Here is a 24,555-nt window from a genome sequence, read left to right as displayed (position 1 = left end):
TTGATTGATTTGTTGTTTTTGTCAAACAAGCAAACCAGAGGAGGAGAGAAGAAAAAAGCACGTGACCGGGCGCGAGGCGGCGCCGTGAGCCTGCAGTTGCACTCGAGCTCACGCGACGCCTTCAGTCTCTCCCTGCCCCCGCCCCCCCAGGTCCTCACGCGTGCAGAGAGATGTGGTGGGGTGCAGCGCGCGCTCGCTCCTGTCGCGCTCTCGTGCCGCCTGCGTTCCGAGCGGAACCGTTATGAGCTCCGAGTTCTCTGAGGAAAGTTAGCCTTTTAGCTAACGACTTTTTTATATTTACTTTTAAACGCGGAGGAAAAGTTCACCGTTCGTTTGTCGGTTTTTTTTGTGTGTGTGTCTGTTTTTATTTAGTTTCTTTTATTTATTTGTTTTTTTTTTTTTAATGTAGTGAAGTTAAGGAAAGTTCTCTCCTGTTCAGGCCAGTTTACCTCACACAGGTAAGAGTCAGAGCTGGAACTTTTCAATGAACAGACTCGCCTCAAGAGTGTTAAAACGAGCATTACAACATTGTACTTGTCTTAAAGCCCAAAAGGAAGAGTTTAACAAGAAGTTCCACATCTTCTCACCAAACTAATTTCCAAACCCACCTTCATTACAGGTCTAAGTGTTTCAGTGAGCTGTGTGTTTATGACCTGTTCGAAGTGTTCCTGTTGCTCAGGGAAGTTTCTAGACTTTGGTCAGTACTGGGGCACAGACCCCTCAAAAACTTCAGAGGAGTAGCATTCAATTCTGGTGACTTTGGGGAGTATTTATTTATTTATTTACTTATTTCTTCATTTAAAAATCACCTTATGTAACAGACATTAATGTAAGTACTGTGTGTGTGTACTGCGGATCATTTCATCTGTTTTAGTTTTTTTTTTAATTTACTGTAAAGGGATTTGCTCAAATTGTCTAGTGTTTTCTAAGCGCTGGGGCCTGGCTGGAATATTTTGCGCGCGAGAGGGTTAATGCTTTGACATTTTCGGGGTGTATCTGGGTAATTTGTCGATGTTGTGGTTGTTGATTAAGGTCCGGGTTCTGAAAGGTTTATTCGAGGAGTAGTGAAATGAAATTCTGCAGTGAAATCATTCAGAAGCAGGGTTTGTCGTTGCTTTCTGCTTCTTCTCACCTGACTGGTGGTGATCTTCTGTCCTTCTGCCACATCTGGGAAGGAGATAAGTTTGTATATCCATCTGGATAAACAAATAAAAATGAGCTATGCGTAGTACTATGTAGATCGCTCCTTGCAAACAGAACAGCTAAAAAAAAAAAAAAATCTATTAAAAAAAAAAAAAACGAATCCACAACTATCATTTTTTTCGTGAGCAAACTAAGTAACCGGTCGTCTAAATTAACAAATCACTTTAAATCACATCGTTATACGAGACAAGCAAGCATTCTTTTAGCAGCTAACGTGCTAACATTTTTCATCAGATCTGCGCCAAGTAAATTGGATCTGGAGCACAGGATGTCCTCAGTCACCTAAATACAAGTTCGCATGTACTACTCATTAACACAGCAGTTTATTTTATTTATTTTTTTTAATAACAGAAAAATGGCCGATCCTGATTGGTTAATCCTGATCAGCAGCTGGGAGCCAATAAAAGGTGATTAAACGCACCAAGGCGCGTGCTGATTGGCTCAGTAGTATTTTGGGGAGGTTAAATATTTATTAGGAATGATAAGGATGTGGATTGTTTTATGGACTTTATTACAGCTTTAAGGGGTTATCTGACTCTGAAGTACACTGCTGTGAGCGGTAACTACTCTGTATTAATGGGTTTAAACTGTATATAATGAGCTGCGCTGTACAGATGCCATGATATTCACCCGTTGATGTTGGGTGATGGATAAAAAGAGGATTGGAGTTAATAATAATAATAATAATAATAATAATAATAATAATAATAATAATAATGAATTAATTACATGCCAATTAAGTTCCAATTATTCAGTTAATTCAAATGGGATTCATTTTGGGTGCTCAGCTGTCTGTCTGTTTATATATCTGTTTGTCTATGTCTCTGTCTATCTGTTTGTCTATGTATCTGTCTGTCTGTCTATCTGTCTGTCTGTCTATGTATCCCTCTGTCTATCTGTCTGTCTGTCTATTTATCTGTCTGTCTATGTATCTGTCTGTCTATCTGTTTGTCTGTATGTCTGTGTATCTGTCTGTCTATGTATCTGTCTATCAATCTATCAGTCTGTCTGTCTGTCTATGTATCTGTCTGTCTATCTGTCTATCAATCTGTTTGTCAATCAATCTGTCTGTTTGACTGTCTGTCTCTATCTTTCTATCTATCTATCTATCTATCTATCTATCTATCTATCTATCTATCTCATTCAGATTTGTACATGGATCCTGGTTGGAGTAAAACAATAAATATCTGTGACAGGAAAGAAAAAGAGTGAAATCGGACTGAACTCCTTAAATCGCCTCCGCATAATTCTCTTTGCTAAAGAAAGTGATAAAACATTCCAGCTTTTTCCGTGATGATATTTCCGCGATACGAATGCAAAGTGCAGCGCTACTGTTCCTGTCATTGCCCAGCTCAGGGATCAACACACGGACGCGGCTCGGATACTAAATTTCGGGTGTACTTCAGAGGAACGTAAGAGATCTCTTAATGAGTGTAAGAGCAAACTGCGCCTGTTTCTCCCTCCTTATCAGGGAATGTGTGTGTAAAGCCACTCAGCCTGCGGAGAATAAAAAGGCACTCATTAACAGGTTATCATTTATTTAGGTTACTATTTGCCCTGTGTAGTGGCTACAGTAAAGCTTACGAAATGTCCAAATACGTCCAAAGACGCGGTCGAGAGCAGCGCAGAGCAGTTTATGTGCAATGTTTAACGCCTTTGGCCTGAAGAGGAACTGCGGCGTTCCTGAGTGTCCTGTGCTCTGTAAGTGCTTTATAAGTTTATAAGTATGTTCACTCGGAAAAGCAAACAGGACAGACTGTAATCAATCATCGGAAATGCAATTAAAACGCTCGGATTGATTCACCTGGAGCATAACACTGGTCAGAAAGTGTCATTAATATGTGAACTCATGTTTCACCAGCAGTTAACACTTGTGTACATTATAGAATCGAGAATACAGGAGAGACACGGATAGAGTAGAACGTATAGGCTATTTTTGTAGGCTAAGTTTTATGCTTATGAAACTGTTTGAGCTTGAGAAATCTCCGAATGTTAAAATGCACCAATGTTAATACGAGGTACATGCAGCTAATTGTGTATTTAGTCCGTTTGTGTATTTAATGCAGCGGTGGAAATTCTCCAGCACGTCTTTAAACAGTCATTAGTTCACTCGTTACTTTAACAGACGGGCATTGCTTGAGCATCAGGCCGTGCTCGCGTTTTCTCCCGGGAAGCACGTAGCGTTTGTGACAGGAATGTAAAGTAGAGGGGCCCGACGGTCACACCGCGATCACCTCTGTTAATGAGCGACAGCTTCGGCCTGCATCTTATGGAGGACAGGCCACAGAATACTTCATGCTTCTGTGCATCCTGAAGAAAAAAAAAATCAGAATAGCCAAATTTACTTTTGATTTCCATAGGAGGTTGTGTAAAATCGTTTCTTCCGCATCTGACTCAAAGCAAACGTTCCTCTTCCGTCGCTCCGCTTCATGCCGCTGTGCTTCCAGAAAGGCCTGTTTCGTGTCGCTCAGTCAACCGTGACTGATCAAAAATGTAAAACTGAGTCATCTCTGTGTACGGTTTCGCAATTATTTTTTATTGTGTACGAGTGTCAGAAGAGAGCACATCATGGATCTGATTCATCTCTTGTTTATAGATACAGATTATTTAATTACAATCATCCTGAAGAAAACACACACACACATATATATGATCAGAGTGATGGTATAAGATGTAACCCCTAACGTCAATTTATGCCGTTTTTGTTTTATTCAGAGATCCCATGCCCATCCTCAGCATGTCTCCTTTCGAAAGCTGGAGGTAACCAGAGGATATCTGCATTCCCTGGTTCGACATGGTCCACTGGACCACTGTTCTGGTGCCATGTATCTGGATTCAGGCCCTTGCGACGTGGGTGGCGTCGGACACCTGCCCCTCCGTGTCCATCGAGTCCGTCAACTTCTCCGTGAACTACCCCATGCGCTCTTTTCAGACCTCCAACCCCATCCAGAACATCGCCGTGAACCCTGTTTACCACGAGGTCTACGTGGGGTCACGGAACCTCATCGAGGCAGTGAACAGCACTCTGGGTAAGCTCTGGGAGCTGCGCACCGGACCCGTGGGCAGCAAGGAGTGCCGGCTGTGTCGGCTGTGCGACATCGAGAGCGACCCGTTCGAGGAGGATACGGACAGCGAGGTGCTGCTGCTCGACACCTTCCTCATGTACCTGTACTCGTGTGGCAGCTCTCAGTATGGAGTGTGTTACTTCCACCAGCTCAACGAAAACGGACGGGCGCCGGCGCCCTCCAAGTGCCTTTTCCGCAAAGAAGCCAATTCCGCCGCTTTCTGCCCGGACTGCATCGCCAGCCCGTTGGGCACCAAGGTCAGCATGGTGGAGGAGGGACAGACGGTGTATTTTTACGTGGCTGCAACGGTTAACGACAGTGTGACGCAGCGGTACGGCCGGAAGTCCGTCTCGGTGCGGCGTCCTTTAGCCACCGAGAATGGTTTCCACACCGACGTGCAGGGCCTGACGGTGCTGCCCGAGCTGAGGCGGGTGTACCCCATTGAGTACGTTTACAGCTTCTACACTAATGACTTTGTCTACTTCCTGTCGGTGCAGAGGGAGAAGGCGGAGCCGCAGGGCACGTCTCCGTATCAGACGCGACTCGGACGTCTGCCGCGCAACGAATGGGAAATGCGCCGCTACCGAGAGGTCGTGCTCGAGTGCCGCTTCGAACCCAAGCGCAGACGCAGGAACGTGGCCGGTTCCGGCGCCAGCGAGGCCTTCAAGGACATCGTGTACAACGTGGTGCAGGCGGCGCACTTTGGCAGGGCCGGGCGTGAGCTAGCTGACGAGCTTGGCGCAGAGGAAAACGACGACATTCTGTACGGAGTTTTTGCCGTCACGGACGATTTGGGTGTCGTCGAGCGTGACTCGGCCCTTTGCGCGTTCCCCATGGACTGGGTGAACAAGTTCATCGATCAAGGAGTGGAGGTCTGCTGCAAATCCGGACCTGAGCAGCTCTCCCGTGGTCTGTGCCACTTCCAGACCTGCGAAAGCTGCCCACACGAGGTCAGTGCAACGTATCCGACAGTCAGGACACGTGGTTTAAACAGGCTCACGAGAAAACCCCGAGGGAAGCGTTAGGAATTTAATACAGTGGCTGAATATGGATGTGTTTTGCCTTGCAGTCTCTTTTTCCCTGTCAGAAAGTCATAAAATACACTGATTGCAGCATCCTCGTGACTGTTGTGTAAATTCTTCAAATTCTTCAAAGCACAAAATGTCCTTAAAGTTTTGTTTTTAAGTTCATGAGAAGGTAATAATGAGCTCTTTCAGTATATATATAAAAAACAACATATGACAAAAACAGACAAGAGAACTTTACTGCCATTGAAAAATCTCTCTCCTCTCTCCTTTTCTCTCTCTCTCTCTCCTCTCTCTCCTTTTCTCTCTTTCTCTCTCTCTCTCTCTCCTTTTCTCTCTCTCCTCTCTTCTTGTATCTCTCTCCTTCTCTCTCTCTCCTCTCTCCTTCTCTCTCCTTTCCTTCTCTCTCTCTCCTTGTATCTCTCCTTCTATCTCTCACTTTCTCCTTCTTTCTCTCTCCTCTCTCTCCTCTCCTTCTCTCTCTCTCCTTGTATCTCTCTCCTCTCTCCTTCTCACTCTCACTTTCTCTCCTTGTATCTCTCTCATCTCTCGTTCTCTCTCTTTCCTCTCTCCTTGTATCTCTCTCCTCTCTCCTTCTCTCTCACTTTCTCTCCTTCTCTCTCCTCTCTCTCTCGTTCTCTCTCTCCTCTCTCTCTTTCTCTCCTTCTCTCTTTCTCTTTCTCTGTCTCTCCTTCTCTCGCTCTCTCTCTCCTTCTCTCTCTCTCCCTCTCTCTCTCTCCTTCTCTCTCACTCCCTCTCTCTCTCTCTCTCCTTCTCTCTCTCTCCCTCTTTCTCTCTCCTTCTCTCTCGCTCTCTCTCTCTCCTTCTCTCTCTCTCCTCTCTCCTTCTCTCTCCTTTCCTTCTCTCTCTCTCCTTGTATCTCTCCTTCTATCTCTCACTTTCTCCTTCTTTCTCTCTCCTCTCTCTCCTCTCCTTCTCTCTCTCTCCTTGTATCTCTCTCCTCTCTCCTTCTCACTCTCACTTTCTCTCCTTGTATCTCTCTCATCTCTCGTTCTCTCTCTTTCCTCTCTCCTTGTATCTCTCTCCTTCTCTCTCACTTTCTCTCCTTCTCTCTCCTCTCTCTCTCGTTCTCTCTCTCCTCTCTCTCTTTCTCTCCTTCTCTCTTTCTCTTTCTCTGTCTCTCCTTCTCTCGCTCTCTCTCTCCTTCTCTCTCTCTCTCCCTCTCTCTCTCTCCTTCTCTCTCGCTCTCTCTCTCTCCTTCTCTCTCTCTCCTTCTCTCTCTCTCTCTCCCTCTCTCTCTCTCCTTCTCTCTCGCTCCCTCTCTCTCCGTGCTTCCCAGTGGAATGCAGTGGGAGTCATGAGTAATGACAGACTCGTAGATGGATAGCATGAGTTTTCCGGAAAGGAAGTTTTATACACTGCCGTTACCTCGTGTGAAGGAGAGCACGAAGGGACGGTTGCTACGATTTTGCTTTGACATGTGCGGGCTGAAGCATTCCATCTGCTTTGAGATTTGAGTTTGTGTTGTTTGGCATGTGAAGATTGAAATCCATGACCGAGGTGGGAGGGAGAAGTGAGTCAGGAGCAGACAGTAAATTCCTTCTCTGGCCGGCCGGTGTGTGCTTAAGGCAAGAGCATAAAGCACGGGGACAGATTAAGCTCACTGAATGAAATTTTTATTGGTGCAGTGTTTTTCCACAATAGACGTTGTCACAACGCAGCCATGCGAGGCATCCGATTACCGGTTTAGATCCCTAATGAACAAGTCAGAGAGGCCAACAGACAGAGAGGCCAACAGTAAGTCCATGAAAATGTCAAAGTGGGACTTTATGTTGAATTGTCTCCACCTGTCTGGAAGACAAAACAAAAAAGTGAAAACTACAAGAAATGGGAAGCAGGGCTATGGAAAGTGGTGGAGATCATTTAATAACGAAGGAATGATAGATGACAACCGAAGGCTAAGCAAGCAACCAGCTAAGACTTGGAGCACATGATGTTAATTGTTTAGCTTCTTTCTTGGTAGAAATCGTCATTCTGTTCGAACTGACTCGACAGCTTGCTCCTTTAAAGTCTGTATAGAGTGTAAATGTCGACGTGATGCGATGACGGTTTATCTGAGCTAGCGATAGCAGAATTGAACGCACAGTCTAGGGAAAGCCGCGATATTCGGAGGCGTGTGCAATTTTTCAGAATGACGGCAGATTTCCCGTGGATTCGGGCCGAGACATGTCACACGATATCATCACGACCCGCTTTCAGCCAAAACCCTCTCGGATTCACGTGCGTCGAGCATGAGTACGGCTTCAATGTCTCGTTTGCCAACAGACGTCACTGCGATCGCGATTTCATAACATGCTCCAAGTCTTCCATCTTCATCGTATTTGTAGGTCTCTATACTCGATCACACAAAAGGCCAGCACCCGACACGTTTAAACGTGGGTCTCTAACACCATGGATCAGCATGTACGTTAACTTGAAAAGTCCAACTCACTGATTTTGATTTAAAAGTGCGTGTTCAATCAGCACGACGAGCAGCACTTCTGTCTTTCACATCTGCTGCTGAACCGAAGTGCGCGCCGCTCCTGCAACAGCTGGCCAACGTGCCGATCGGGTAACGAGTCGTAATGCGGCTTCACTTGGCCGTAGGCAGATGTGTTTACACGCTGTACGGACACTCGACGTTTGTCGGTTTTACAGGATTACAGAGAGTGCGTCGCTAGTAAAACCGAGGAGTAGGGCTAGGGTTTGATTCGACGCTCGACGTATATTAGATCAGACAAACGGCGCAGCGTCGTTTGATACCCGAAGCATGTGTTTTGAGCTCGGTGAAAAGTGAAGGAAATCTCTTTGATGTACAGGAGGAAGTGTGTCGAGAAGTTTTACTCGCATCACAAGCATCAGAGGGTTCTTAGTGCCACAGCTCACAAAACGGCACGGGGACTCATAAAAAGATCCGAGATACGAGGTGGCGTTCAAGCACGCTCACCGTCATCATGCTGGACTTACGTGGAACCGAGCGCAACGGCGCCGCACACGGTTGTAAGAAAAATTAGGCGAGGCTGCGGCCCGTCTCTTTCCTATCGATGATCGCCGGGTCAGGTGATCACTCAGCAGTGACACCCCCCTAACACCCCCCCTCCCATTGATCTCCATTTGGGCTGATATTATTTACACCCTCACTTAACACGGTAACGTCAGCAGTGACTGAGAAGGCACGCGTGAAACACAGTCGCAAACGAGGCGAATTATTCACTCTGTCGTCCTTTTTTTTTCTTTTTTCTTTAGCCCCAAATCCATTTGGAGGAGAAAGTAGAACAGTAGATAGACTAAACACTCGTTGTCTAAACAAAGTACAAAATACACAAAAGTACACAAAGCAGAACTGTTTAATGTTTCTCGGTCTGAAGGAGCGGGTTACAGACTTTTCTGTTGTTTGGTATTTGGAGGAAATTTGGACGGAATGATCCCGGTCGAGCGTAAAGGACTTAAAGCACCGAAGAAGCTAGGAATCATATGTCTTTAAATGTGTGTGCGTGTGTATGTGTGTGTGGTATTTTTTCCCCCATTTCCTATTACTCCATTGACAAGACCTTGTGATAAAACGCATTGTGCAACACGAATAGTTTCCTCATCGAGCTATCGATAGTTATTCGATTCTTAGACTCCTGTGAAATTTCACCACCAGCCATCACTGTTTGAGTTCAATAATCGTGTCAGTTGGAGAATTTTTAACATTAATTATCTAGTCCAGGGTAATTTTGTATAGAAAAGAGCCAGTTAACTCGGTCAGGATGAAATCCTTTTAATGACGAAAGCTTTTGATCCTAAGTCTCTTCAGTACAGAGCAGGAAGTGACAAGAGAGCATTGCCTCATCTGAGTCATCCTAATATAGATGTAAAACCATCCCTTAGCGTGCAAAGAGCTGGTCCTGGAAACAGAAGTGGTCTGTCCAGTCAGAAAAAGTCTGAAAAGCGTATATACACACTGCCCGTCAAAAGTTTAGACACACTCATTATTTATTTATTTATTTATTTATTTATTTATTTACCACATTTTAGAATAATAATAAAGTCATCAGAACTCTGGAGTAACACAAATGGAACTATGGGAATTATGTTGTGATAAATAAATAAAAAAATCCGAAATAAATCTAAATAATTTAGTATTTTAGCACCTTCAATTAGACACGCTTTCCGCCTGGAATTTCCAGAAATGTATTCTTGGCGTTTTCTCAATCGATTTCTTGAGAAATTTCCCTGAGATGATTTTTAAACAGTATTAAAGGAGTCCCCACCTACGCTGGACTCTTATCGCCTGCTTTCCGGAATATTCCGCTCCGAGTCGTCCGTTTAAACGAATATATTTTTCGTATATATTTTTTAAGATCATGAGAAACATTTCAGTCGAGTGTCTATAAACTTTTGACCGGTAGTGTTTATATAATTGCTTTTTCCCCCTCCAAACTTCAGCTCCAGACGGGTGTGGGCTGCGAGAGCTTTCCTGGTCGGTTGCGTGGGTTGTTCAGAGTCAGGAACCTCTGATTTACAGAAAATCCCCCATTACGTCTTCCTTTCTGTTTCTCATCCTCTGCAAGTGCTCGGAAGCGTTTCAGCGAGCACTCAGACCATCACGTGCGTCACAGGTTCAGCTCTGAAGCCTTCGTGTCAAATGAACCGGACTTGCCGATGACTCGCGTGGGCATGTTTTCCTTGGCCGCGATTATAGTCGTAGATCCTTGCCAGATATGATTTCAAAACGAGATGCTGGAGGAAATTGCTGTGATTTTCCACAGAGCTGACCTGTGTGTAACTACAGAGGGTTCTTCTCTTTTTTTCTTTCTTTCTTTCTATCCTTTTCACCTGCAGGAATTTGAGTCTTATTAGATAGAAAAGTCGATTTATCAGCGAGCAGAAAAGGTGCAACTGGAACATGCTGCACTCATACTTTACTCAGTCTTCTATATGCAAAATAGGAGGTGTATATATATTTAAAATAAAATGTCTGATTGACCAGTGTGTGTGTGTGTGTGTGTGTGTGTGTGTGTGTGTGTGTGTGTGTGAGAGCAGAGCATGGAGAATAATGTGAGCTGCAGAGATCAGCCCACTCTGGTGGCCCAGCCGTGTTACAGAGTGGATCTGTTCAACAGGCAGATGAGAGACACGTTGCTCACCTCTCTGCTCGTCACCACCATCGACAACCAAACCCTCGCTCACATCGGCACGGCCGACGGCAGGCTGCTGCAGGTACAGCACACGTGACGCAACCACACGCCGTTCTAACAAAGAAAAAGGGAATACAGCAGGAAAAAAAAGAAATGGGCGTTTCTGAAATGAAAAACAAAACAACAAAAGCCCCCTAGGCTAGGCAGTACTGTTTTAGAACTCTTCCTAATCATCAGGATGAAAATACACATAAAAACTTTATTCCTTGTGTTCACGACCACAGAATTTGTTTGTTAATGTTTATTAAGAGAAGCATCAAGTTTGACATTCTTGACCGTAAAAGGAAATTATATACGCTAAATTACCAATTGGATTAAAACAAAGCTCATATTATTACTTCGCATGAAATATATCCAGTTGTGAGAAAACGTAGTCAGTAGAAGTTTTGACTGGTGCGTCGTGTGTGTTGTGTTTCATGTGCGATGTCCATTCTGCTGGTGCCGTAGTACGTCTTGCGGAGATCCAGTCCCACCATCTTTGCCAACTATTCCCTAGCGCCGAACCAGAGGGTGTCGTCCACCGCCGCCGTGCTTCCTCCAGACCAGCTCCTCTTTGTAGTGGGGAACAAGGTACGAGCTCGGATACAGCTATTAACATAGTCCTTACACCATAAGTACTCCTGAGTCTCGTGTTTATAAGCAACGGCTAACTGCTCAAACTCTCCGTATGTTATTATCTCGCTCGCACTGTATATACTTACTTTTATGAATGCTGACGTGACTAATTATTGCGGAAATCAGGGTTAATATCTTATGCATGATTCAGCGCTGGAAAACACCCGAGACGACAGCTGACATGATGTACCACGAATAGATACGAAGAGAAATACGGAGTGTTCGGTTGGCTGGTTGGATTTGAAAGGTTCTTTGTGTTTGAGTCGATGAAACACAGCCTGAGGTAGCGCGCTTGTTTAGAGCTTTATCGTTCGATAATCAGAGGGAAAATTCTCTAAGCGTGACACACCTGTCTCGGGTTAATGTATAACTTTATCCTTAAGACTCGTGTTGTTGTTTAAGGCAGCATAGACGTCACTGATTTAAAAAAAAATATAAATCTTTTAATAAGATTGATACAGTTTAAGATTTAACCATTTACTCATAACCGTGTATCGGAGATTTTTCGTTCTTAAACGGCCCGTGAGTTTATGACCGAGGTACAGTTGTGCAACGTTTCATGTTTGCCCAACGTCCAGGAGCGAGGAAGCTCCAGATGGTGAAACTAACGTGAAACGCAGACGTTATCCTTCGGAATACAGATACGGGTCAATTCACACAGTTATTTCAAATGGATTATTTTTATGCTGCGTATAAATGAGCTTTGACACATTTCCATGCAGATGATCCAGGTGCCTCAGAGAGGTCCAGGGTGTCTCCACTTCCTCACCTGTGCTGAGTGTCTGAGCGCGCCGAGGTTTATGGCTTGTGGCTGGTGTTCGGGACGCTGCACCTGGCAGTCTGAGTGTTCAGAGCACTGGGTCAAAGAGTCCTGCCCACCTGTTATCACCGACGTGAGCTACAGAGTCTACACACACACACACTGCTGGGTGTGACTACTGTTTACAATACACCAGCACCTCCAGTTTCTGCAGCAAACAGAGTCACTGCCTATTTCCTTACTTTTATTGCTAAGTGACTTATCTTATCTTATCTTTTTTCCAGCTGTGACTTAGCTGTCTGTGTTGGTGGAATAACGTTTAATAAGCATTAATGTTACGGAAACTAATCAGACATAAATGAGTAATGAGATTACACACGTTGCAGCGTTTAATCCTCACCAGCTACGAATAACAATCATCCGATTACCTGTCTACTTTATAATCTCCGTGCAACCTAATCGTCACCGAACCATGCGCGCTCTGCGTTTCCCGCGCAGTTCTTCCCAAAGATGGCGCCCCCTAATGGTCAGACAGAGGTGTCGCTGTGTGGTTTCGAGTTCCAGTCGCCCCACAAACCTGACATCACCACCAAGACTCACCTAGTGAAGCTCGGAGAAACCAGCTGCTTGGTGCAACCTCAAAAAAGCAACAGCACAGTGTGAGCACCACCGCCAGCACGCACACACGCATGTGTTTATTTGTTTATTCGTCCAATCTAAAAATGACAGTAAAAATAGTTCCGTTGCAGTATATATATACGGTATGGCTACGATATTCTTGCAACTGTTTTACCCCTTAGATAATGTATTAGTATACAGTGTGGAGTTCATAGTAACTCAGTTATATTTAGGATTTCAGTGTGTACTTTAATCCAGTCTGTGTATGTCCGTAGGCTGACGTGTAAGATCCGTCCTGGACTAACGGAGCCTCCGTTCAAGCCGACTAACGTCACCGTGAGCGTTCGCGAGGACCGCAAGGAAGACCCTTACTTCATCAACGGAATCGACGAAATGCCTGGATTCACATTTGTGGTAATTTATTTGATCTACGTATAAAAAAAAAAGAAAGAAGGAAATCGGTTTCGGTCTTTCAAAACATTTCAGAAACATTTCCTACACTTTTTTTTTTTTTTTTTTTGACAAATGGTTGCGTAATGTAAGCAAAGGGGTCTGAATAAGCGCAGTCGTTTCACTTTATTTACGTATATCGTCCATCGAATGTTTATTTTGTCACGTAGTATAATTATTGGAGTCACTGTTGTATGGTGGCTGGGTAAATTGGGCAGATATTACACTACGTAGATCCTACAATGCCATTAAAATGGTTAGGATACGTCTAAGCGTGACCCTACTGGATCTAACTGTGTTGGAGCATGAATATGGTTGATGATGCATCCTGGGCTGTGTATAATATCAGAAGAAAACACTACCCTGCGCAAGATGATCATACAATTATAATCTTGTCTCCTCATGATGTTTTTCCTCCCTGTGAGGTGTATTAATTATACTTTGTCTGCTGTAAATGATTTTTTTCCTCCATTTGCCAATTCCCACCACTAGCCAATCAGGAGTGTTTCCTCCAAGACAGGAGAATCCAGCACACTGTTGCTCTTGCTATTTGACAGTGGGGCAGTGTAATGCACTCAGAGGAAAGTGCTATCTGCCCTCTTCCGCATACATGAGCTCACACTGTGATTGACAGGGGAGGCAGAAATGTCCCTCCCACTCAGACAGCACAGCCGGTTCTGCGCTCTTGAACGCTCTCGTGGCATAAAATACGCGTTTGAATAGTAAAGTTTGACCGGATTTAGTTCGAAGTGGATTTGATAGCCCTGCACGTAACCGCGCTGTGTCCTGTGTCTGTGCCTCTCAGCTTCCCAACATCGACGAGGTGCAGCCGGATTACGGTCCGATGAACGGAGGCACCTTGATCAACATCACCGGACCTTTCTTACTCTCAGGGAAGACCAGGAAGGTCACTCTGGACGGCAAAGTTTGTCCTATCAAAGGGTATGTGTGTGTGCGTTCGTGCGTGAAGTTAACGTTCACGAGCGAACGAGTGAACACTGTGTTGTGTCCTGCAGCGAGTTTATAGTCCAGGAGAGCCTGTCGTCCATCGTGTGTCTTTCTCAGCGCGTCAGCGAGGTGAAGGACGTGGTGCTGCAGGTCTATATCGATAAGTTTCACATCGCCACCACCAGAGTGTTCCGCTACAAGGAGACGCCCGAGATCCTCTCCGTCCAGCCCGACTGCAGCTTCGACAAGTACGCCGCTTTCGTGTTCTCACTTTCGTGTTTCGCCTTTCTCAAATCTGTTTTTTTTTCGATTTGATTCCCTTTTTAATTATTAAGGCGCTTCATTTCCGCTCATTTTCATTTCTCGGTCTGTCTTCCATCTGTAGCGGCTCGCGGATCACTATCGAAGGGAAAAATCTGGACTCCGTCTACAGGACCGTCATCCACTTCAAACCCAAAGAGAGCCACCTGAAACCAGTTTCCACCGTAAGACCCGACCTTACAGTTCGTTTTTTTTGGGGGGGGGTTAGGGTTTTTGCTAATTATCTAGGGTTAGGCTTTATGCGTTGAGAGTTATAACCTTCGTCCTAACCTTATATCATGTACCCAATAAATAGGCTGTTGTTCAGGACCAACTACAGGTTTACTTGCCCTTCAGGACATAAGCTTTACCTCTCTACCTAATGCTTTTTTTTTTGCTCAGGAGTGCCGGGGAAGAGCCAAGCCCACCCATATGGAGTGTGTGACCCCGGTCTTCCCCAGAGATGAGACGGAAGAAGGAGAGCTCTCCTTTGACATGGATGGAGCTGTGGGTCTGTGGAAGCAAGACTTCTCCTATCACCCCTATGGCAGGCCCATTCCCTTTGAGACAGAGGGACACGTTCTCACACTCTACCCTGGCTTTGATGAAGTTTCCTTACATGTGAGTGGGGTAAAGCATGAGTGTGTGTGTGTGTGTGTGTGTGTGTGTGTGTGTGTGTGTGTGGCTCACCATCACGGTTTACCCTCCCTTTGACCATTGACTCGTGTGAGATAGTATCAGTAAGCGCAAAAAACATCTAAGCTGTTAATGTATGTGGAAAGCCTGGGCGTTTATAGGCTACTTTTCCAGTCATGGAAAAGACCTGGAAAGTGGGAAATGCGCTCGTGGAAATGTCCAGGAAATGAGCGTAATCCTGGAAAAGTGCAATATGCATTAAACTGTCTGTAGTACGCATTAAACGTCACCCTGCAGAGTCAAAAGTAAACAATTTTACTTCTTTGAAATAGTGGGAATATGTCGTCCCAACATGTCAGAAATCTCCTCATATTTGCACGTTAATAAAAAATTATTTACAAATTTCTATTAGATTCCCCCTTAGGGATCAATAAAGTACTCTCGCGCTATCTCTACCTGTTTGTTTTCCACCGCCATTTTGTTTGTTTTCGCTTAACCAGCGACCTGATGGTTGGGAACAAAAAAAAATGTACAGTATATTGTTTGAAACGTACGGTATCTATATGTAGAATTCCCGAGTGTGTTTTTAAACTAGTCGAATTGTTATCTCTTTTCTGATGTACTCTGTGTGCGCGACAGCACCAGAAGCTGAACCTGGTGAACTCCTGCATGAAGATTACCATGACCGTCGGAGGAGTCGACTGCGGAGCGAAGGTTCTGGATAACGAGATCACCTGCCGCATCCCCAAGAACCTCACCAATCCTAACGAGGGCTTACCCGTGAAGGTGAGGTAATCTCTGAGATGGTTACACTGGAGATCACAACCTCCTCCGGCTGTCGATTGAGCGTGACGATCGAACGTACAGACTTTTTAAGGTAGTCTGATAGTTTTGGTCATTTTTAAATTATTATTATTTTTCCTGTGTTAAGATTACAGTCAACGGTCAGGTTCATGACGTGGGCACGGTCATTCTGGTCAGCAACCACTACGTCGTGGGCATCGTGCTCGGCATTCTGGGAGCTCTGGTGGCCGGTGCGGTGCTGGCTTACGTCACTATGAAACACCTGAGAAAGAAGAAGACAGGTGAGGGAGAACTGTGATGTTTTTTTGTTTTTTTTTTTCCACTCGACGCAGACCTTATAGCAAAATAGTACATTTCCCTGCCTGCTAAAAGAACTGAAATAATTAAAACCCTCTATACGTTGAAGATTAAATGAAATCCACTTGTCTAACGTGCAGATTCTCTGGCTGAGAGTCGGCTGTCCCACTACTCCCGTAATCACAGTCTCTCGGGCAACGGCAGTGTCGAGCTCCTGCCTCTCGGAGACTACAGACGAGGTGAGACCAGCACTGAGATCATGTGACATCAGATTATTTAATGGCTTTAGAGCATCCGTAGGTAAAAATCTAACAAATAACAGCCAAGTTATTATTCATTGGGAATCCACTATATTTGTTCGTTATATATACTACGTTCCAGGAGAACATGCCTTCAGTCCGACCTCTGTGTCCACTGTGTCTGCCGTGGCGTTTCCAGGCCTGGCCTACGCCAACGCGCTGGACCCCAGCCTCAACCCGCTCCTGCCTTCCGAGAAAATCTCCATCTTCAGCTTCCGTCCTGAGCTCCTGGAAGAGGTGAAGGATGTCCTCATCTCGGCGTCCATGCTTAACGTACAGTACCATCAGATCATCGGGAAAGGTCGATACAGCTGCACTTTGAACAGCATTTGAGAGCAAAATATTATTATTATTATTATTTTAAGTGCTCTCTAATTTGGTCACGATTATGTGAAGCGAAAGTTAGTGATAGAAGTGATAGAAGTGTTCTGTTTGCAGGTCACTTCGGCACAGTTTACCACGGTTACCTAACCACCGACCACAACAACAGGGAAATCCACTGTGCCGTGAAGTCACTAAGTAACAGTAAGTACCTGTGACAAGATCGTAATCCCAGCTCGCACACGTGACACTGCCACAACATGTTCAAATTAGGTTTCGGTGCCGTTGCACGGACATCGGACATTTATATCGATTGTCGGCCTGGTCGTGCTGTCACGGAGGAACATCGCACGTCGCGAAAGAATTCTTTGGTTGTGAGTTGAGATCGGATGTCACCGGCGGCAGAAAAAAAACCATCTCCTTAATATGTCAAGAACACTTCGAAGAACATTCGTGTTTAGGCGAGTAGGTTTTCTGCACGAGCGCGGATCATGCTAGTCGCAGACCTACCGTTCTTCATCGGAGAGCACACGTTATCTGTTATAGAAATTGTAGAAATGAATTGAATCGGGATTGCATAGTGTGACAAATAAAAGCTTTTAAAAACTTTTAAAAACCTGCCATTGTGCAGGCTTTAGCACTAACGTATAACACCTTTAAATGGATTGTTTTAAGTAGACACGTGTTCCTAAACTGACATATGTAGACAGGATAAGATCAGAATCAGTCTAGCGAGAGACGTATCTGCACTAACCGTCTCTTCGTGTCTCTCTCTCTGTTCAGGAATAACGGACGTGGAGGAGGTCGAACAGTTTTTGAAGGAGGGGATTCTGATGAAGGCTTTCCACCACAGTAATGTGCTCTCTCTGCTGGGCATCCTGCTGCCTCACGAAGGGCTCCCCCTAGTGGTGCTGCCCTACATGAAGCACGGAGACCTGCGTCACTTCATACGCTGTGAGAACAGGGTGAGTGCCCACCTGTGGGCCACAGAGGCTCTTAATCAGCTCTGAGGCACGGGCTGTCATTATTATTATTATTATTATTATTCTTACTGCTAATCATCTTCTTTACACCAGAGTCCCACAGTCAAGGACCTGATTGGCTTCGGACTTCAGGTTGCTAAGGGGATGGAGTATTTGGCGCAGAAGAAGTTTGTGCACAGAGACTTAGCTGCCCGCAACTGCATGTGAGGCTGAAACACACAATTCTTCTTCTTCTTCTTCATCTTCTTCTTCTTCTTCTTCTTCTTATTATTATTATTAGGGGGCCAAGCACCGAAGTTGCATAGACACCCTATTGTTATTCTACCTTTTCATTCTATTCTTCTTCTTCTGGCTAGGATGTCTATGACAACCCATAGAACCATCTGATAAAAAGTTGTGAAAATTTGGCACACTAATTAGGGAGGGTCTAAGGAGCATTCTGACCAAATTAGGGCCAAGTGCTGCCAACGCTGTAGCGCCACCGTCGGGTCAAATTTTGGCCTAATTCGGAAGCACCTTTATAGTCATACATTTTGAACCATGTATCCAAAGTTGAAAAGCCATTCGTTATTATTATTATTATTATTCGTTATGACGTTGTTGCTCCTTCAGGCTGGACGAGTCGTACACGGTGAAGGTGGCAGACTTCGGCATGGCTCGCGACGTGTTCGATAAGGAGTACTACAGCATCCAGGACCACAGGAAAGCTAAGCTGCCTGTCAAATGGATGGCCATCGAGAGCCTGCAGACGCAAAAATTCACATCCAAATCCGACGTGGTGAGATGTACTTCTGCTCCACGTTGAGCCGTATCACACTTCCTCATCGTGGATTCATTTTCTTTAACAGCACAGCCTGTCATTTTTTATTCCTCCTCCAACGCCTCCAATCATTATGGAGATTAGGTTTTTTTTTTTCTTTCTGTCTTTCTCTTAAGTACTTACTCAATTCCTGTCTCTTTCAGTCACCGCATTGATCTTTCTTTCTATTTCTCTCTCTCTCTCTCTCTTTCCTTCTAGTGGTCCTTTGGGGTTCTGATGTGGGAGTTATTGACACGAGGAGCGAGCCCTTACCCAGAGGTCGACCCGTATGACATCACACATTACCTCTTAAGGGGGCGGAGACTCCCTCAGCCACAGTATTGTCCCGATCCACTGTGAGGTTTTTTTTTTGTTGTTGTCGTTTTTGCACTCTGACCCTTCACCTGCTTTAAGTTAAACAAAAGCAGCTTGATGATTGATTGACACGGGCTGCTGCCTTCATGTGGCTTTACGTGCCAGCGACATGATGGTTAATATTCATTTTTGACCTAAACCTTGCGGATAAATGCGTCTACGGGTCATGGAGACAGTTCGTCGCTTTAGAAATAATTTTGATAAATTCAGTAGAATTCTGTTTGTAGTATATTCTAGAGAAGGTGCGTAACGTTGTACAACTTAGTACGGAGAAAATACATTTAAGCATTCAGTAGCTATTGGTTTAAAAAAAAAAAAAAAGGCAAAATTAAAATCCAGTAACAGTAATATTCGCCAAAGTTAGCGTTGTAGTATTTTGTAGAGTTTAGACATATCGATTTCTGACATTCCCATGTTTTTTCCCTTTGCTTTTATTTTTTTTATTTTTTGTTTTTTTAACCGTGACAGAAAACAGGACATTTTTGGTGTCTCATGGTTTGGTGGGTAATTAAACGTTTAGTTGTCAATGATTATGGCATGCTACGTATAACGAAGGGAATGATAGCTGTGAAGTTAAAAGTATTAATTAAGCAAACACGTGAAAGCACGGAAGGCGACAGAGAAATGTGCTGCTGCTTCCATCATCGGTTCAGGACTGTACGATTTGCATTCAGGTTTTATACATATCCATCAAACGTCAGTGGAGTGAACGATGACACTGTGCAGTGTGGCTTAAAGGTGTGGAGTATTATACGCTTCCGACTCTGTGCATCTCTGTCACTCTGGTAAATGTTTTCTTTGTCTGTAGTTGATGAGCAGCTTGTTGTTGATTTCAAAAGTTTCCATCACTTCAGGGTTGAGAAATCCGTCGTTACTGATTCATTTCACGCCAGCGGTTATGACAGACGGCGTCGGGCCGGAAAGACGGGATTCATTTAAAAACACCACTCTCGGATCGTCTCAGTTTGACTCGTGGACATTAAGTAGAATCGATCAGAGTTTATCTTTCCTCCCATCTTTACTCTTAAATCTGCCTGTCAAGCGCCGATCTGATCACCAAAGCAGAGGGTGATGCCAACAGATTGGGACTCCGGTCTTTAAGTGAGCCTCGATTAATTAATCGGATGTCATGGTAGCTGTTTCCCTTCCGCTGTTTTCGGCATTACGTTTACTTTTTTTTTTTTTATTCAGGCGGATTTTTATTAACGCAGAGAACTAAATGAACGTGTGATCAATTTGATCGTACAGATGATGCGTCCTAAACAGATACAAATACAGCCAGATATGAAATTACACTTAAAACAAAACAAAATAAAAGTCTCACCTCCAAGCTCAGGTTACTGTCTGTGTGGAGATCCACATCTTCTCCTTGTGGGTTTCTTTCGGGTTCTCCGGTTTCCTCCACCTTCCTAAAAACCATGATAAAGGTGTGACGTGAACGTGTGTGTGTGTGTGTGTGTGTGTATTTGGTGGTCTGCGATGGACCGGCGTCCCATACAGGGTGTGTTCCCGTGTCATGCCCGAGTGTTCAGAGTCACTTTAGAGTGATCTAAAGTGACTCTGATCGGGTTAAAGCAGTTACTGAGAGCGTGAGAGAGTAAAAACACAAATAATAACTAGGATTAAGAATCCATTAAAGAAATGGAGTGATGTAGATGAGGTTGAGGAACCGTCAGAAAGAGAATTCATACATGTCTACCTCTGTGGGGGTTTTTATTTTTCCACCTGTGTTTGAGGGGTCATTTCCTTACACTGACTCCGTTGTGTCGCAGGTTTGCTATCACGCTGCAGTGTTGGGATCCGGACCCGGAGCTGAGACCCAGCTTCTCCACGCTAGTCTCTGAGGTGACGGAAATCCTCTCGGGCCTGGAAGGGGAGCACTACATCAGCCTGAAGGTGACCTACGTGAACCTGGACCAGCCGCGCCCTTACCCCGCCCTCACCGACTCCGCCGACGAGTGCGAGTGCGAGTCCTCGGACGAAGACACGGCGGGCTCAACCGCCACCTGACCGGCCGCGCGTGCCGTCACTCATAGAGAAGGTGCTAAGACGTCGATGCAGAGTCAGTGATTATTTCTTTATTACGTAGCAGCCGCGCTGGGAAGTAAACTTGAACGTGGAAGGAGCACGCTTTCTGTAGCATGCAGGGAAAGGTGAACGGAGGAAAACTAAGTGCACGCTGCACAAATTCAGCCCTTGGTTTTATTCAGAAATCGCAACGAATCCACCAAGATTGGAGCCGAATCAGAACATGCGGCAGTTATTCCAGGGCGAACAGGTGAGAGACTTACAGACTAACAGGGTTTGGTTTGTCCAAGGATAGCTTGAAAATAAAAACATGGAAAAAAAAACGGAGGTCGCGGTTACCGATATTCGCAGCAAATGAGGAAGAGGACTGTATTCCATGTCAATCATTTCCAGACCTGTAACATGATGCTAATGTACTGTATGTTCTGTCGTCATGGTAATGTAGACTTGTTTAACGATTTCCCTTTTCAGGATACAGATCACGACCTTTAAAACGCCACATACTTATTTGTAGCGAACGAAATCGTGCCGCCGAACATTATGACCACGCACAAGAATTTTATTACACGGCTGTTTGTGTTTTTATTTGAATCCAGTTCTACACAACCATGCTGTCCATGTATTTTCTTTGCCCCTGCACAAGTGGAAACCTTGTCAGGTTTAGTCCACTTGAGCTAAACAGAAACTGTCTCTTTACAGATCCTGAGCGTTTTGCGTTCACGGTCCGGCAGCACAGCCCACCTCATTCAGCCGCGGTTCCCAAAACGTTCAAAGAACAAGTTTCACTATTCTAGTAAAACTAGGAGGCAGAACAAAAAATCGCACACTGGATTGTTTAAGATCCCGTTTTCTACACCGTTCGTCTGATGCGAGTCTAACGAAAATGTGTTTGTGTGAACGATCAGCTCCTGAGTGACGCGACAGAAAGTACTCGCCGGCGTGCCTGAGCAAGAGGCTGAATCGTGGTGTCTGTGTGGGAGGGGCTTACTCTCTCTCTCTCTCTCTCTCTCTCTCCCACCTGTCAATCAGTACACGTACATGTATGGGGAAGACGGCGGACAGCAGTCGGCCGGCTTCACGTGTCTCGGAGGAAGCACGTGTTGGAGCCGTCGCACGATAGGGGAGAGCTGGCTGGTGGGTGGGAATTGGCCAAGAGTAAATTAGGGAGAAAATAGGGGAGAATCCCAAAACTCTTAAACGAAAAATTGAACATGAGATCGAAAACCATTTGAAAGGTTTTTTTTCTTTTGTGGTAGGAGACGTGATAATTATAAAAAATTATAGCAGTGAAATTCATATTCTGTCGTAATAGTAGAGAAATAAATAATTAAATTTACGGGTGTATGCATCAGGCTTCCACAGGATGTGCTATGATTTCTGTGTGTGAGTTTGTGTGTGTGTGTGTGAGAGGGAGAGGGAGAGCGAGAGAGATAGAAAGGAAGCGATTATATAAGACGGCAGTATCACGTTCCTCAGATACAGTGATGTTAGCGACATTAGCCGAGATGGCGATTTTGTAAACACGCACATTTGAGTTTTGTTGACTTTTATATTTGTCCAACGTACCTTAGAAGGCAGTGGTCCCAATTTGCATCTAGACCACTCAAAGGAATATTTATCTCCGATATGCTAACGTGTCTAACACTGAACCGGTTAGCGGGTAGTCTTGTTTAATTTAGCATTAACCGGCACCCGCTAGGTTTCGAAATGCTAATCTCTGTGACGTACGTGTGTTTAGTGCAGACAAGAATTTCTCTTATTTATAAACAACGTGTTTGGGTCGAGCTATGCTAATACGACCGTAACCATCTCCGAAAGGACGACTTTTACAGCCGTACGGACACGTTCATAGACACATCTGCAGGATCGGGTTCAACAGGCACCGCCTGCCGCGCTACACGCATCTTATCTTTATCTTATCTATTGCGAAGCTGTCGTATTGCTCGTCTCACGTACACACAGTCGCCTCGCGTTTTCACACGGCGAGAGAAAATCATGGCGCTAGTCAGCGACGAATAACGTCTTTCTTTTTTGTCTTAACGTGCGACGCAAGGACGAAACACCAGGTTGCGCTACATGTTCATGTCCCCTTAATTGTGTATGAATTCACGTTAACTAGCAAACCAGCTCAAGACGTATATTTATGTTACGTCAGCTAGCGCTTTTTAGCCAGGCCCATTAACTCTGGACGTGACGCTGGAGCTTTTTCATCCTCGTTTAAATGAATCCAATTCCAAAAAATTTCCCTTAAACGTCCGTTTGAATTGTTTCAAGTCATTTGTTTCCGTCTCTGTTCCTCACACATACACCGCGGACGCGACGGATAAACGTTAGCCCGGAAGACAGCGTTTTGAGTGTTCGCGATCGCCATGACGACGTGAGCTGTAGCCGATGTCCGTTTCGTCTCGTACGTCTGTACGTACTTGTATGTTTGTAAATAAAACCGATGGCACGTAATTGTCTTAGATTCTCGAGGCACACGCCGTATCCGACCGTCGTTCCGTGACCGACCCGACGACGTCGCGTAGCCGTGCGTTTCTCATTAGAAGCACACGAGATAGCGTCACGGTGATTTATTTTCACTGGCTTTAATTTGAAGTTCCTGGAACTGTGTAGCGATTGTACCACGGTTAATGACATTTCATTAAATAAAAAGATGTAAAGAAAGACAGCTTTGTTTCACTTCATGGCATTCTTTTTTTTTTCTTTTTTTTTCTTTTTCTTGTCCTTTTTGTTTTTAAATTGATGAGCGATGTCATTGCATTGTTTTTCTAAACGTGTCCTGTCACGTTACAACGATCACACAGGTTCGTATTCGCTCGGCGACTCGGGAGTCCGAACGTCAGTATTTACACGGCTACGTTTGCACGTTCGGACCGTGCAGATCACCCGCGTTCCTGGACCAGAAGCGCCCGAGGTTATTCCGAGACGGGGTTATCCATTACCGTCTCACAAGCACTCGCATTTAATCCTGGAAAAAATAAGGGATAAAAAATACGGACTGAAGAAAGAAATAGCGTGTTTTTTTTTGTCACATAAATATCACGATGTCACATAAAAGCAAGAGACAATTTAAAAATAAAAAGACTAATAAGATGATAGATGAATGATCCGATATCCGATATATTTTCCCTGGAAATGCGATCCACCTTTTGTCGCTTGGTATCACCATCTTAAGGATACCGGACGTCAGATCCATGCCGTCTCTGTATTAAATCCTCTGCCTCAGGCTGCACTGGCAGAATTTCACCATTAGAGGACAGTAGAGTCTCTCTCACGCCCTTTCTCACATCTGCACACACACACAGACACACACAGCTGCAGGTGAGCCTCTGTAAAAGTGAATGAGTTGCAGATTTTTTCCACAGGAACCTTTTCCACACACACACACGTTACTGCATCTGTAAACCATCACGTCTCTGTAACGTGAACGTGAACGTGTCAGTCTTCAGCGTTTACAGTAATCAGAGCCAGCACCTTCTTTCAGATGTTTGTGCCGCTCCTTAAAGACAGCAGCTGTGTCAGGGGTTTGTGAGTATCTTACTGTACAAGTCTGGCCGTGTGTGTGTGTGTGTGTGTGTGTGTGTGTGTGTCAGATGAAGTCGATGGTTTCTACACTTAAGGAACAGGAACCTGTTGAGTCTGAAGCTGATCTAGCTAACAATTAAGGGGAGAGGTATAGCTACCAGTTTAGCATCATAGCGACTGCAGGTTCAATCCGGTACACACTCACGGGGTGGATTGGCGTCGAGTGGTCATTTCGCACGTGCAGGTTTTTCGACGAGTTGGAATTTTCGAGTGCAGCGCATTTTTATTTCCCCGCACGTGACCATCAGACGGGGTTAC

At 44.9% G+C, this 24,555-nt stretch overlaps 1 protein-coding gene across 4 annotated transcripts; it reads left to right on the top strand.

The window, feature by feature from the left end:
* Positions 1 to 128: 128 nt before the first annotated feature.
* Positions 129 to 23,380, top strand: mst1rb (macrophage stimulating 1 receptor b). 4 transcript variants are annotated; one of them, XM_017450758.3, is made up of 22 exons: positions 129 to 458; positions 620 to 697; positions 3,919 to 5,218; positions 10,322 to 10,498; positions 10,924 to 11,046; positions 11,814 to 11,984; positions 12,350 to 12,510; positions 12,745 to 12,883; positions 13,725 to 13,861; positions 13,936 to 14,115; positions 14,253 to 14,352; positions 14,570 to 14,788; positions 15,443 to 15,589; positions 15,735 to 15,888; positions 16,045 to 16,143; positions 16,286 to 16,504; positions 16,642 to 16,728; positions 17,308 to 17,489; positions 17,601 to 17,710; positions 18,120 to 18,285; positions 18,526 to 18,662; positions 20,454 to 23,380. In XM_017450758.3, exons 3-22 carry the CDS (start codon positions 3,998 to 4,000, stop codon positions 20,689 to 20,691), a joined length of 4,167 nt encoding a protein of 1,388 aa, XP_017306247.1. In that variant the 5' UTR covers positions 129 to 458; positions 620 to 697; positions 3,919 to 3,997; the 3' UTR covers positions 20,692 to 23,380. The 4 variants fall into 4 exon arrangements, with proteins under 4 accessions (XP_017306247.1, XP_017306246.1, XP_017306250.1 ...); XM_017450757.3 differs by lacking the exon at positions 620 to 697; XM_017450761.3 differs by lacking the exons at positions 129 to 458; positions 620 to 697 and adding an exon at positions 715 to 2,904.
* The last annotated feature ends 1,175 nt before the right edge of the window (positions 23,381 to 24,555 follow it).

The sequence above is a fragment of the Ictalurus punctatus genome, chromosome 21 (genome assembly GCF_001660625.3).
Source record: "Ictalurus punctatus breed USDA103 chromosome 21, Coco_2.0, whole genome shotgun sequence".
Taxonomy (NCBI): domain Eukaryota; kingdom Metazoa; phylum Chordata; class Actinopteri; order Siluriformes; family Ictaluridae; genus Ictalurus; species Ictalurus punctatus.
Note: the sequence above shows the minus strand (reverse complement) of the source record. Positions and strands in the feature narration are given on the sequence as shown.